General features: G+C 39.6%; 1 protein-coding gene across 1 annotated transcript in view; it reads right to left on the bottom strand.

Annotated features, from left to right (window-relative positions):
• The window catches only part of WDPCP (WD repeat containing planar cell polarity effector), a 413409-nt gene that overhangs the window by 236383 nt on the left and 161331 nt on the right, over positions 1-15695 (bottom strand). The window contains exon 13 of the mRNA XM_081797281.1: positions 9482-10091. Within this exon, the coding sequence (XP_081653407.1) occupies positions 9482-10091 (610 nt within the window). The remainder of the gene's footprint in view (positions 1-9481; positions 10092-15695) is intronic.

Below are 15695 nucleotides of genomic sequence, written 5' to 3' on the forward strand. Positions count from 1 at the left end.
GTGGGTACCTGGGGGCCCAAGGGAGAGCACAGGAACTTCCCTCCACAGGATGCTCTTAGCTCTCTGCCTCCTCCAGGGATATGCTTGCTGCCTGCTCCCCGGCAGAACAGTCTAAGCTGCTCTCAGCTGAGCCCTGTGGTGCCCCCAGCCCTGGTGGGCTCCTCCTTGTGCCCCAGCGAGCTTGCAGCGTGGGTGCAGACTGTCCCACCCGTAGCCTGCGGACCAGCCCTGGGCTTGCCCTGTCCACACAGCAGGATAGCCTCCCAGTAGAATCATGTCCTCCTTTGGCTCCATCCATGCCTCGGCTCTAAATAATCTGACGTCAAATCGCATGTTGAGGGTGGTGTATATGAAGGGCGCCGTGTCCCGGGTCCCCACACCCAGCGTAAACCATGTCAGCAACCTCAGGGGGTCTCGCCGTGAGCCCCAAAGCAGAGCTGGGTAGCCCGTGGGAGGGTCTGTCCTTGCCCCCGACTGCCCTACCCTCGGAGCCTGTGTGGCTTGATGTATTTTATTTTTTTAATTTAATTTTATTATGTTATGTTAGTCACTATACAATACATCATTAGTTTTGATGTGGTGATCCACACTTCATTGTTTTCATAAAAAACCCAGTGCTCCATGCAGTAAGTGCCCTCCTTAATACCCATCACCAGGCTAACCCATCCCCTCACCCCCTCCCCTCTAGAACCCTCAGTTTGTTTCTCAGAGTCCATAGTCTCTCATGGTTCCTCACTTTCTCCGATTCCCCCCCATTCATTTTTCCCTTCCTTCTCCTAATGTCCTCCATGCTAGTCCTTATGTTCCACAAATAAGTGAAACCATATTATAATCGACTTTCTCTGCTTGACTTATTTCACTTAGCATAATGTCCTCCAGTCCCATCCATGTGGATATAAAAGTTGGGTATTCATCCTTTCTGATGGCTGAGTAATATTCCATTGCATATATGGACCACATCTTCTTTATCCATTCTTCTGTTGAAGGGCATCTCAGTGCTTTCCAGTTTGGCTTGTGGACATTGCTGCTATGAACATTGGGGTGCATATGGCCCTTCTTTTCACTACATCTGTTTCTTTGGGGTAAATACCCCAGGGTGCAATTGCTGGGTCATAAGGTAGCTCTCTATTTTTTTTTTTTGAGGAACTTCCACACTGTTTTCCAAAGTGACTGTACCAACTGACAGGGTAAGAAACAACAAATGTTGGAGAGGTTGTGGAGAAAGGGGAACCCTTTTACACTGTGGTGGGAATGCAAGATTTTTCTATTTTTTGAAACATCTTCAGTAGTATAGATATTATTTCTTCTTCTTTTTAAAATTTTATTACGTTAGTCACCATACAATACATCATTAGTTTTTGATCCATTGTTTTCGTATAATACCCAGAGCTCCATGTAATACGTGCCCTCCTTAATACCCATCACTGGGCTAACCCATCACCCCACACCGCTCCCCTCTAAAACCCTGTTTGTTTCTCAGAGTCCATAGTCTCTCATGGTTCATCTCTCCCTCCACTTTCCCTCCCTTCATTTTTTCCCTTCCTTCTCCTAATGTCCTCCATGCTAGTCCTTATGTTCCACAAATAAGTGAAACCATATTATAATTGACTTTCTCTGCTTGACTTATTTCACTTAGCATAATCTCCTCCAGTCCCATCCACGTGGATAGAAAAGTTGGGTATTCATCCTTTCTGATGGCTGAGTAATATTCCATTGTATATATGGACCACATCTTCTTTATCCATTCACCTGTTGAAGGGCATCTCGTCTCTTTCCACAGTTTGGCTATTGCAGACATTGCTGCTATGAACATTGGGGTGCATATGGCCCTTCTTTTCACTACATCTGTGTCTTTGGGGTAAATACCCCGGGGTGCAATTGCTGGGTCATAGGGTAGCTCTATTTTTAATTTTTTGAGGAACATCCACACTGTTTTCCCAAGTGGCTGTACCAACTTGCATTCCCACCAACAGTGTAAGAGTGTTCCCCTTTCTCCACAACCTCTCCAACTGTTGTTGTTTCTTTCCCTGTCCATTTCTGCCATTCTAATTGGTGTAAGGTGGTATCTTAATGTGGTCTTGATTTGAATTTCCCTGATGGCTAATGATGATGAACATTTTTTCATGTGTCTGTTAGCCATTTGTATGTCTTCTTCAGAGAAGTGTCTTTTCATATCCTCTGCCCATTTTTTGACTTGATTATTTGTTTTTTGGGTGTTGAGTTTGAGAAGTTCTTTCTAGATCTTGGATACCAGCCCTTTATCTGTAGTGTCATTTGCAAATATCTTCTCCCATTCAGTGGGTTGTCTGTTTTGTTGACTATTTCCTTTGCTGTGCAGAAGCTTTGTATCTTGATGAAGTCCCAGTAGTTCATTTTTGCTTTTGTTTAACTAGCTTTTGGAGATGTATCTTGAAAGAAGTTGCTGTGGCCGATGTCAAAGAGGTTACTGCCTATGTTCTCCTCTAGGATTTTGATGGATTCCTGTCTCACATTGAGGTCTTTCATCCATTTTGAGTTTATCTTTGTGTATGGTGTTAGAGAATGGTCGAGTTTCATTCTTCTGCATGTGGCTGTCCAATTTTCCCAGCACCATTTATTGAAGAGACTGTTTTTTTTTCCACTGCATATTTTTTCCTGTTTTGTCGAAGATTATTTGACAATAAATTCATATCTTTCAATAATCACTCTCAACGTGAATGGCCTAAATGCTCCCATAAAACGTCACAGGGTTGCAGATTGGATAAAAAAGACAGGACCCATCCATATGCTGTCTACAAGAGACTCATTTTGAACCTAAAGATACATCCAGACTGAAAGTGAAGGGATGGAGATCCATCTACCATGCCAACGGACGTCAAAAGAAAGTTGGGGTAGCAATTCTTATATCAAACAAATTAGATTTTGAACTAAAGACTGTAGTTAGAGACACAGAAGGACACTCTATCATTCTTAAAGGGTCTATCCAACAAGAAGATCTAACAATTTTAAGTATCTACGCCCCCAACATGGGAGCAGCCACCTACATAAGCTAACTGTTAACCAAAATAAAGAGTCATAGTGATAACAATACGTTAATTGTAGGAGACCTCAATACTCCACTCTCAGCAATGGACAGATCATCTAAGCAGAAAATCAACAAAGAAACAAGAGATTTGAATGACACACTGGACCAGATGGACCTCATAGATATATACAGAACATTCCACCCTAAAACAACAGAATACTCATTCTTCTCGAGCGCACATGGAACTTTCTACAGAACAGACCACACACTTGGTCACAAATCAGGTCTCAACCGATACCAAAAGACTGAGATTATTCCCTGCATATTCTCAGACCATAATGTTTTAAAACTGGAACTCAATCACAAGAAAAAATTGGGCAGAAATTCAAACACTTGGAAGCTAAAGACCACTCTGCTCAAGAATGTTTGGGTCAACCAGGAAATCAAAGAAGAACTTAGACAAGTTCGTTTTAAAATTTACATAGAAATTCAAAGGATCTAGAGTAGCCAAAACAATTTTGAAAGAGAAGAACAAAGTTGGAGAACAGTACTTGATTTCAAGACTTACAGTAAAACTACAGTAATTAAGACAGTGTGGTACTCCCTTAAGTACAGACATATAGATTAGTAGAAGAGAATAGAGTCTATTCACAGGAACATACACACATGGTCAAGGCAATTCAATGGAGAAAGGACGGTCTTTCCAACAAATGGGTCTGGGACAAATGAATATTCATATTTAAAAATTAATTTCAATCCATGCCTCATGCCATATGCAATAAATTAACTTGAAACAGACCATAAACATAATTCTAAGAGCTAAAACGATAAAACCTCTAGAAGAAAACAGTGTTAGTCAAACATTTCATACAGTACGTGAAAAACACAAGTCATAAAGTTTAAGAATTGAATTTCATTAAAATTAAAAACTTCTGCTACTCGAAACACACTGTTAAGTAAATGAAAAGGTAACTACAAGCTGGAAGAAAATATTCATAATACTAGTATCTTACAAAGAACTTGTATTCAGAATACATAAAAATTCTTACAACTCAATAATAAACAATCCAACTAAATTTTTTGGGCAAAAGGTTTGAAGACATACTTCATCAGAGAAGATACATCACAAATAAGCACATAAAAAGATGCTCAACTCCAATAGTCATCAGTGAAATGCAAATTAACACTATTACAAACCCATTAGAATGCTCCCAATTAAAAAGAACATTAATGCTAAGTGTTAGGATATACAGCAACTAAAACTCCAAAATAGTTTCTTATTCAGTTAAACATACACTTAGCCTATGGCCCAGCCATTCTACTCCTACATTTTTCCCAAGAGAAATTAAAATATACATTGATATAAAGATGTGTACACGAAAGCACTGGCATTTTTATTGATATCAGCTTAAATCTGGAAACAACCCAAATGTCTATCAACATGTGGAACAATATTGTGGTTTATCTATACAATGGAATACTACTCAGTAATGTAAAGGAAAATTTACAGATATATACACTAATATGGAAGATTCTCACAGATAAATGCTGAGTAAACATAGTAAGACATTTAAAAAAATACCTACTTTATGAGTCCTTTTCTATGAAATTTAGAAAAAGCAAATCTAATCAGTAATGACAGAAAGCAGGTCAGTGTTCTTTAGCTTTGAGGGAGATGGGGAATGGCTGCAAAGGGGGTTGAGAGAATTTTTTGGTGATGGAAATGTCCTATATCTTGGTTCTGGTGGTAATCATGAGAATATATACATTGGTTAAAATTCATTAAACTGTACATTTGGAATGGGTAAATTTTATGTAAATTATACCCCAATAAACTTGATTTAAAAATCCATCAGCACTCCAGTTTAAAGAAAGCAAAATGCTATCTCAAATAACAGTCCATTTCAAGTGAAATGAGATCCAATTTTAAGATGAGCAGGCATCTAATGAATTATCTGACATTTCTTTCCAGCAGTAAGTTACCCCCAATTACCACTGGGGTAAAGTATATTTCAATAGCTTGATAAAAATAACTCTCTTGAAGAAAATATACTTCTTACAAAAATACTAAGAGAAAAATCATACTACTTGTTTTTTAGACAGAATGACACACACATGCACACATACATTTTGCCTGTAATTTTCAAAATCCTGTGAGAGGGAAGAGGTTAGCTTTAATTATTTCTTGCTTGATATAATCACTGGAACATTTAACCTTTTCCCAACTTTGCAGGCTCTAGTCAGAGCACTCCAGGTGGATGGAATACTATTTAAAACACCATGGGAAGGAGAGAGTGTGAGAGCACATGCCATGGATGGGGAGCTACACTCCTGCAAAAACAGCTGGGGAGATGAAGCCTGAGAGGCAGACAAGGGCTTATCAACCACTGAAGGATTTCAAGCTGGAGAATCCATGACCAAATCTGCAGTTAGATGACTCTGGTGGCAGTTCAGGGGATTAATTGTGGGGTGGGATGAGAAGATTGGAAGGCAGAAGATTATAGACAGAAAACTACTACTTGATCACTGCTTGAAAAACAGGGAAGGTCGAGATTAAGGTCATGACAGCAAGGCTGACAAGAGATGTTTCTGATAGTATTTAGAAGGCAGAACTGATGGGACTTGGTCACTGATTGGATATGGCCTTAGGGGTGAGGGAGGATTTTAGGATGATTTCTGACTTGGGATTCCATCTGAATAATTGTACCATCCACCAAAATGGAGAATATAAGAGAAGACACAGGTTTGGGGAGAAAGAAAATTAGAAATAAATTCTCAATCTGTATAAAATGGGAGAAGAGCTAAAAATGGAACCTTAGGGGGAGCCTCAGCATATTCATGAGTACGCAGAAGAAGAGCATGAAAAAGTGATGAAAAGGTGTATCCCAGGTCACAGAAGGCAGTATGATGAGAATTCTGTGACAGAATTGGTCAGCAAACATCAAAGGCTGAAAAGTCATCAAGTAACATAAAAGAAATATATGCATCAAGTAGGAAGTCTCTGGTGACCTTTCCAAGAGCAGTTTCCGGAGAACACTAAAGATCTAAGTCAGACCTTGATACTGTGAGGAATGAATGGGAAGTGAAGAAGCAGAGAAAGTCAGTGTTCACTATTATTTCAGTGAGTCTATGAAAAGAAGGTGAATATTTGATTAGTAACAGAGGAGAAACAATTTTAAGGAGAGATGTTTTATGGTATGACTTGGGCTTGTATCTCCTGGCATAGCAAGATTCATGGGGGAGTGGGGAGGATGACAAAGTAAAGGGATCCATAGGAATGTAGCGGGATGGAGACTGGAACTAGTGGTGGAACTAGTCTTAGACAAGAGGAAGGGCTCCTTTTCCACTGAACTGAGAAGGAAAGATTTATGTTCATGATAAGATTTATGTTCAAGATAAGTGGTTGGTTGGGGGGGGTGGGTAGGTGGTGAGGAGCAAATAAACTTAATGAAGTGCCAATTAAAAGGTAAGACTCTCTGCTGAGAGGGCAGGAAGCTGATGATGTGAGTTTAAAGAGAGCTGTGAAAGTTGAAAAAGGTACTGATGAGAATGGAAAAGCTTTAATATCTCTGTAATATAATTAGGGACTCCTCTTTTGAAAGTTAATCTCAGTCTACATATGTGGAAATATGGGACAATGATTGCCAAGCAAAGAAATCTGATTACATTTTGCTTTATATAAAACAGTACTTCTTGGCTTCCATGTGGGAGGATGATACTTCTAGCTCCCTCCTGAGGAAGACATGCTCTTCAAATTTTTCTAACAGTAGTGATGGCCTTTTAATCCCCAAAACATTAGTGTGATGATTATAAGGATTTAGGATGGAAGTTCTAGCCTCGGAACAAAGTTTTCCTTCAACATTACACTGACCTATTCTAAAAGTCAAACTCCAAAAATCTTAGCATATTCGCACCAGCCACTGCCACGTTTACATGACAGCATTCTATTTTAAACTATGATCTATGTCAGCTTCTTAAATTTTAAGCTACACCTTGCATGTCAAATTTTCCAAAGGCTTGCATAACAAGCTTATGAAAAAAATCTCGTAAATGCTCCCTAGTGGAGAAACTGCACATGCAACTACCTGTTTATATATGCAGTAACTTGAATTATACATGAAAATTCCACATGGATGCCCAGAATCAGCACTGTGTTAATTCAAGAAGTATATTAAAATTTTTGGATGTATTTAGTAGCAGAACCTAAGAAAAATCTGTTCTTTAAACAGGGTTTTCTTTAAAAAAAAAAAAAAAAGATCTGTTAGTTGGAATCTACTGTTTCAAGGAATCGACTCTTTCTAGAAAAAATAATCTGTAATAAATATTGATCTTATAATACATTTTTTTTAATTCTGGGAAACTCCATATTTAGATCTTTTAAAGAGTCTGTAAGTCTGTAAAATTTCCCCTATCCCATAAAACTTAAGAGTCATATTGAAAATAAAATTTAAATGATAAATGTCAGTTGCAGAAGTTATCACCTTTTCATTTGAATGCTTGACTTCTATTGGATAATTCTCTTCCAAGAGACCTTCTTGGGAAAAGAGGTGACAGCCAACTCATTGCCTAATTGATTTAGGAACAGTGCCCAGGGAGACAGTCCAATTAAGTTTACAAGCTGGCAATTAGCAGGAAGCCCTCTAAATCCCTACACTGAGAGCCTGTTTACTTTAGTAAGAAGGCAAATGTGATAGAGATAGGAAGAGAAAGCTGTGCTTTTTGCAAAGCTGTTGTGAATAGGCCCACAAGGGAGGGCTGAAGAAAAGCTAGGTGTATGTGGGCAGACAGCCTTTTGTTTGACAGGTAACTGGGTAATTTAGACAGAGAGAGAGAGAGAGAGAGAGAGTGAGTGAGTGAGTAAGTGTGTGTGTGTGTGTGTGTGTGTGTTTTAACAGACATGCAAAACAGCTAACATCCACTTTAATGAGTGTTGTGTATGGAGACATACAACTGTTAAACATGTAGCTGGGCAAAGTAGAACTGGATTATCTTATAATGAATGAGATTCCAAACATTTTTTTCTTGGACAACATGAATATTACAGATTTAGTTGCATTTTTATTACAGGGAGAGAATATAGCCCTCATGTTATATCCATTATATCTTTCAGGTTAATCAAGTCATTGTCAATTAGATTTATTTCTTGGGTTCAATTTCAGAGGTAGATACACTACAAAAAAAAAGTAAACTGACAGCTATTTAACAAATACTTCATTCAATGTCTTTAAAAACTTAACTTCATATCACAGAGACAAATCATGTAATGGGTTTTAAAAATATATTTACTTTTCTGTGTTTTCAAGTTGTAATAATAGGCATTAATTAAAATCTAGTTTTTAAACTTAAGTGAGGTTCTCTCAAGAATGTTAAGTTATACAAAACTACCTAAAGAATATTATAGGGCATAGCTGGGAAGGCAAAACTGCAAAAGACAAATCATACTAATACAATTTTGTTTTAAAGTTTCCTGGTTGAGGGGCGCTTGCTGGCTCAGTCAGTAGAGCATAAGACACTTCATCTCCAGGTTGTAAGTTCAAGCCCCATGTTGGGTGTAGAGATTACTTAAAAATAAAATCTTTAAAATCTAAAAAAAAAATCCTGGTTAAAATGGGCTATATTAATACATGATTTTCATAATATTGAAAAATCTTTTTCAATATTTTTATCTAAAAGGAAACAAAAAAAATTATACAACTCTCTGCCCAAATTCTCCAAACATTTGCTTTTTCTTCTTTTAAAACATTGGTCTTACACATTCCAATCTGGGAAGCAATGGATACTTATTATCTAAAATAATTTTTTAATAGAAAAAGTATTTTATTCCTATAACACTTTTTTTTAAGATTTTTATTTATTTATTAGAGAGAGAGAGAGTGCATAAGAGAGCACAAGTGGTAGAGAGAGAGAAGCAGGCTGCCCACTGAGCAGGGAGCCTGATGCGGGGCTCGATCCTGGGACTCTGGGATCATGACCTGAGCCGAAGGCAGCCGCTTAACTGAATGAGCCACCTTAACTGAAGGTACCCCAACACAGAACTTTTTAATGGGCATAGTAAGTACTTTTAAAATATTCACATATGTATTTATTTTGGAAAGTATCAAATGTGGAAGTTTAAGCTTTTCATGCATCACAATGGGCAATTAGTGCAATTTCCAAATTCTTCACTATCTAATGTTCCTTAACATTTAGAAAATCACCCACAAAGCTTTCTTAAAGAAACTATATGAGGGCACCTGGCTGGCTCAGTTGGTAGAGCACGTGACTCTTGATCTCAGGGTCGTGAGTTTGAGCCCCAGGTTGGGCATAAAGATTACTTGAAAAAAAAAAAAAAAGAAACTATATGAAATGTTTGAAAGGCAAACCTATTTATGGAATAACATAGAAAACCTCCATTTCTAGAATGGTTTTATTCTCTTAATCATAACGTCATCATCATAAACATTTTAATTTACTTACTCACCAACTTCCTTGACTTACCAAGTTTAAACAAAAGTGCACCCAAAGGTCCTCTGTCAAACCTGAGGAAGAGGAGATCATAGATGTCCCCACATTCTGGCTTCTGAGAAACCACCTGAGGAGCTATCCACTGCATTTGAACAAGACTGCTGGAAATGTCAAAGAATTTATTGAACTGCAGAATCTCCCTGGGTGAGCGGTCTTCAGCCAGGAGCTGGATGTTAATAGGGGATAAAGCCATATCAAAAATCTGAAGCTCCCCTTGGTTGCTGCCAACTAGTAGAATGGCGCCACTTGGGTGGCAGCTTATTAATGAAGGCAAAAGTTCAGCCTGGGCTAAGAGAGTTACTCTACGGTGAGTTTCATAAAGAATCACTGAAGAATCTTCACAGCCCAGAATCAGTTTGTCTTCAGTAACATTCCTGCAGCAGCTAATGGCCTTTGATCTTAGTGGTATTCTGGTTACTGATATACACTGGATTTTGTTCCGAACGTATTCGTAGATGCAGCTGTCAGCCATGGACTCTTTGTCTACACTGATGGAGCGCTCCACTGTCAACACCTGATAAGGCTGTTTGGTGCCAAAGCGAATATCCAGTGGATCCCACTCTGTGCGGACACAACTCAGAACCTGCAAGAAATTTATCAAGTATGTTCACACAGACCTTGGTTTTTCTTCAGCAGTCACACACAGGCCTGCATATTAATCCAGCATCCTACGGAAGAGCATCAATTATCACCCGAACCATCAGCAACATATAAGTATGTATGTGCTATATATATTTGTATATATTTCTCTTCACACAGAACATCTTTAAATATATATAGCACATATAGAACACAGCTCCAAAATTGTAAGATTTTAACATTAACACGTTGTTTTTGAAAGTCTGTAAATAACTTAAAGACAAATATGTTCAATATATAAAAATTAATAAAGTGGCCTTTTACTAAGCAGAATATCTAAAAACATCAGAAGTTTAATTTTTAAAAGAATGAATAAAAGACTTTAAATAATTTAGCTAATCTCATTCCCACCCACTAGCGTTCCCAGTTCTGAAATTTTTGGTAAATTACTTAACAGAATACTTCTAATTAGTAAGGTAGGGTAGGCAAAGGAAAAAACTAGAACCCTGTTAAAACAGTCTTCTGGAGGGGCGCCTGGGTGGCTCAGCCGTTGAGTGTCTGCCTTCGGCTCGGGTCATGATCCCAGGGTCCTGGGATCGAGCCCCGCGTCGGGCTCCCTGCTCGGCGGGAGGCCTGCTTCTCCCTCTCCCACTCCCCCTGCTTATGTTCCTGCTCTCGCTAACTCTCTCTCTGTCAAATAAATATAAATCTTAAAAAAAAAAACAGTTTTCTGGAAATATTTTACTATCAGAAATGATCTGAAGGTTGTTAAGTACATAAATGACCAAGAGAAAGAAATGTTATATAATAATATAATGCACTGGTTTTAAAACAAAACAAACAAAAAAAATAAGACCTGATAAATAATATGGTTTGTCAATACTGATGAAGTAAAATTTTTAAATCGTCTTTATTGTAGAAAGAAAAGGCTACAAGGAACACCTGGGCAGAAGAATAAAGAAATAAAACAACAGGCCATTCACTTTATTTTTATGTAAATGTGGGAGGCCAAGAACCTGGAGAGTATTATTAAAGAGGAGATTGTCTAACACTTGGTCAAAAACTTTAAAATCAGATGTAGAAACATTAAAAAGCATGTTTCTACACATGTGACAAAATTTTAGAATTATATACATACACACACAAAAGTGTATGTAAAGTATGATGATATTCAACTAAGTTCTAAGTCAGAGTTAATAGTATTATACCAAGGTCATTTTTCTGGATTTGACAATGAACTACAGTAATGTAAGATACTATCATTGGAGCAAATTGGGGGAAAAGTACAGGGAATTTGCTTTTAGCAATTTGAGCAGTTTCTTGAGAGTCAAAACATTTCAAAATTTAAAGTTTCACTGTTTTTTTGTTTTTTAAAGCACAAATAGCTATGTTACATAGTGCTTGGGGATAGGAAGGAGGGACTGATGGAATTTTTTAAAAAAAATCCATCCTATACATCATCACCTAATTAAGCTCCCTAAAGTAAATGTTTTCATCCTTACTCCCCTGTTCAAACCCTTCTAATGAATTAAATTTGTATTCCCCTGCTTAGAATGCAAAATCCTGTAGGACCTATATCCAATTCCTTCCCTCCCTCTCACTCTCTTTCCTGCTCTTGATTTTCTTTTTTATCTAATAAATATATGAATATGAGCTATGTGCCAGGTACTGGTCCTAGGTCCTGGGGATACAACAGTAAGTCCTCAGTCCCAGAGAATGTGCACTCAAATGGCTTAACACAAGGCAACAATTCACAAGCAAACATACATAGGATGTTAGTGATCCTATATTTGTACTTCCTGAGTACTGAGAAAAATAAAACAAAGTAGGGGGAATGGAGAGTGACAGGAGTGAGAGGGGGTGATATACAGAAGTCGGGACAGGCCTCTCTGATAAGGGTGACCTGAAAGAAGTAAGGGTGAGCCACCCAGCTCTCAGGCAGAGGAAACAAACACCCTGAGGTGGTGCTCTCTGCCTGATCAAGGGAAAGAGCTAGAGAAGAAGGAGGAAGACAGTAGTGGGAATTGGGGAAGGGAACAGATTATGCAGTAGCTTGTAGGCCATTTTAGGAACTTTGGCTTTTTCCCTAAATGAGATGAGAAGCCATAAGCAAAGAAGGACATGATCTGACTTGCAAATTCTAGTGTTATCTTCTCCAGTCTCCCCTCATTACTCTAAATTCAAATTAAAATCTGCCCTGCATTTTTACAGCTCTATAACTTGTTAAATTAGTTTAATAAGGAGACCATTAGACTGAGGTGGCTCTAATGCCATGGTGCCTACATGAGCAAAACCAAAGTCAAAGCCTGTAAATGTCTCAAAGTGACAAAATCAAAATGCTAAGGATACCAACCACAAAGAGCCAACTAGGCTTTAAGCTATAGCCAATCAAATAATTTCCTTTCGTCGCTTCTGCACTTTCTCATATCCCCTAGTTCCTATCAGCAGAGTTCCTCACCACTTCCAGTTTGTCACTGCCCAGCTGGAATAAATTTCTGCTCAAATAAGCTCTTAAAATTTTAAATATGCCTCAGTTTATCTTTAACAACTTCACTCATGTCCTTTGCCTGCAATCCACCCATAGACTCAGTTTTTTCTATCATCATATCTACCCTTGAGGAACTAGAACAAATGCTATTTCAGTTTCTGGATTCCTTCCAGCTGGGTGGCATCCTTTCTCTCTTTGATCACACCTCCTCCGTATCACCTTCCCCACTCTAACTTAGCCAATGACTTGCTTGGGACATTCAGCCTTCTATTTACTTTTAATATTTGGACAAATGTCCTCCTTTTCACTGTAAGCTTAAAAAAAAAACCATCTCACCATCTCATCTATTTTACACTTCTTTTATATGTCTTATGTAGCAGCTAGCCAAAAGCTATGCAGGTAGTGGGTATGCAATAAACTTTCAAAACTATGAATTAAATACACACACATAATATAATGCTGGTTGAAATACCATACTTCCAGAAGGCTTAAAGTTTTGTAAAGGAATCCTCTGAGCAGAAAACTGAGAGGCCAACTGACTCTGAATACGGCCTGTACTCACATAGAAACAGCCTAAAAGGAAGAGTCTAGCCAGATGGCAGTCCTGACATACTACAAATTAGGCTCAAAGTCCAGGGAGAAGGGTAAAGGCTTCTTGATTTCCAAGAGTTTATGTCAACCCAATAGGCTCTGTAGTTTCACCAAGAGAAAGGGTAAGTATGACACTGCAATTTATAAGAATTCTATATATATGATTATTCAGATAACCAAAATATATTTCTCATATATATTTAGTCTTCTTCCACAGTTCCTGGCTCACAGGTCCCAAAACTCTTGGAATTTCCTAAGCGCAGAGAGTGAAAAAGGTGTCTTTTGTTATGTTAATGAAGTGACTTCTGTGAAGTACCTAAGGGTGAGGGTTGGTTGTCAAGGGTTGTCAACCATGTGTTCAGAGGGTTGGAACTTTCAGTCCCACTCCCAGACCTCCCAGAGGGAAGAGGGGCTGGAGGATGAGTCAATCACCAATGGCCAATGATTTAATTAATCATGTCTATGTAGTGAAGCCAAAAGGGAGGGGTTTGGAGAGTTTCAAGGTTGGTGAATATATGGAGATACCAGGAGAGTGGAAGCCTGGAGAGGGCATGGAGGCTCTGAGCCCTTTCCCCATACTTTGCTCTATACATCTCTTCCATCTAGCTGTTCCTGAGTTATGTCCTCTTATAATAAACTGGTGATCTAATAAATAAAATGTTTCCCTGAGTTCTCTGAGCTGCTCTGGCAAATAAATCAAACCCAAAGAGGGGTCAGAGGAATCTCTGATTTACAGCCAGCCAGTCAGAAGTCCAGGTTGTTACATCAGATTGGCATCTGAAGTCCAAGGAGGAGGTCGTGGGAACCTCTAGTCTGTAGCTGGTAGGTCAGAAGCACAGGTATCAGGGCTTGTGACTGGCATTTGAAGTGGGGGATGGGGTGCAGTCTTCTAGGACCGAGGCCCTTAACCTGTGGGATCTCCAGGCAGATAGTATCAGAATTACGATACCGTGCTGGTGTCCAAGAATTGCTTGGTGGTATGGGGGGAATCCCCCCCACACCTCACCATTAGAATTGGTACCAGAAACAATTCCACTGTCAATCCCAGATAACTCTAAAATGCTAGCCTAGGTCAGAGGATCACCTGCTATCTTCCCCACTAAATAGCTCAAGTTCATTTAAGAAAAGAAAATGTCTTACATAGCATAAAGATACCATAAAAGTTTAAAGATTAAGAGAGAGTCCAGGATGGCAGAGGAGTAGGAGATCTTAGTTTCATCTGGTCCCAGGAATTCAGCTAGATAGCTATCAAATCATTCTGAACACCTGCAAATTCAACCAGAGATCAAAGAAAAGAATAGCTGCAACTCTACAAATAGAAAAGTGACCACTTTCTGCAAGATAGAAGGTGAGGGGAAGTGAATCCAACGTGATATATGAGAAGATAAACCACGGGGGTTGGAAGCCTCTGTTAGCCGGCTACCGGAAAGTAATAGAACAGCCGAGCACAAAATCGGAACTTTTAGAAGTCCGCTCCAGTGAGGGACATCCCTGCCTGAAAGGTGCTCAGGTGGCAAAGCGAGGTGGAATCCTAGATGGGACAGTGTGGTCCCAGGATCCCCGGGGTCACAGGAAGACCAGGGGTGCCTGAGTGCGGCAGAGTTCCCAGGCATTGGAGCAGGGAAGCTGGCTGTAATCAGCGAGTCCAGGAGTGGGCTCTCAGCTCGGGATCACCATAAACCCCGAACCACAGCACCACCAGGGGACTGTTCTCTGAGCAGGGGCCCAACAAGCAGAACTGGAGAGATCCCCCTTCTTCCTCTGGGGAGGAACAGTGCGGGTGTGCACCACAGGAGTCTGCAGGGTTTGAAGACTCCAAATGGGGTCATGTGCCAGAGAGAGAAATGCTCGGTCACAGGTTAGGAGAGCAGAGAGAGCAGATGGAGACCAGGGAGACAGGAGTGATGGACATCTTTTCCCTGAAGGTGCACTGAGGGGTGGGGCCCTGAGCTTGCGGAGATGGGATTGGAGACTGGGAGGCCGCCATGTTCATTCTCATCCTCTAAAGCAGCACAGAAAGCCTTCAGGGAACAAAAGCCACAAAGAGCAATCCAGAGACTTACTTAGCCTGGCCCCCTGGCAAGGGCAGTGAAATTCCACCTGGGGCTGAAGACATCCAAATGGCCAACAGACACATGAAAAAGTGCTCAACATTGCTCATCATCAGGGAAATCCAAATCAAAACCTCAATGAGATACCACCTCACACCCGTCAGAATGGCTAAAATTAACAAGTCAGGAAACGACAGATGTTGGCAGGGATGCAGAGAAAGGGGAACCCTCCTACACTGTTGGTGGGAATGCAAGCTGGTACAGCCACTCTGGAAAACTGTATGGAGGTTCCTCAAAAAGTTGAAAATAGAGCTACCATATGATCCAGCAATTGCACTACTGGGTATTTACCCCAAAGATACAAAAGTAGGGATCCAAAGGGGTACGTGCACCCTGATGTTTATAGCAGCAATGTCCACAATAGCCAAACTGTGGAAAGAGCCAAGATGTCCATCGACAGATGAATGGATAAAGAAGA

Source organism: Leptonychotes weddellii, chromosome 10 (assembly GCF_054177405.1).
Source record: "Leptonychotes weddellii isolate Sample4059 chromosome 10, ASM5417740v2, whole genome shotgun sequence".
Classification (NCBI taxonomy): domain Eukaryota; kingdom Metazoa; phylum Chordata; class Mammalia; order Carnivora; family Phocidae; genus Leptonychotes; species Leptonychotes weddellii.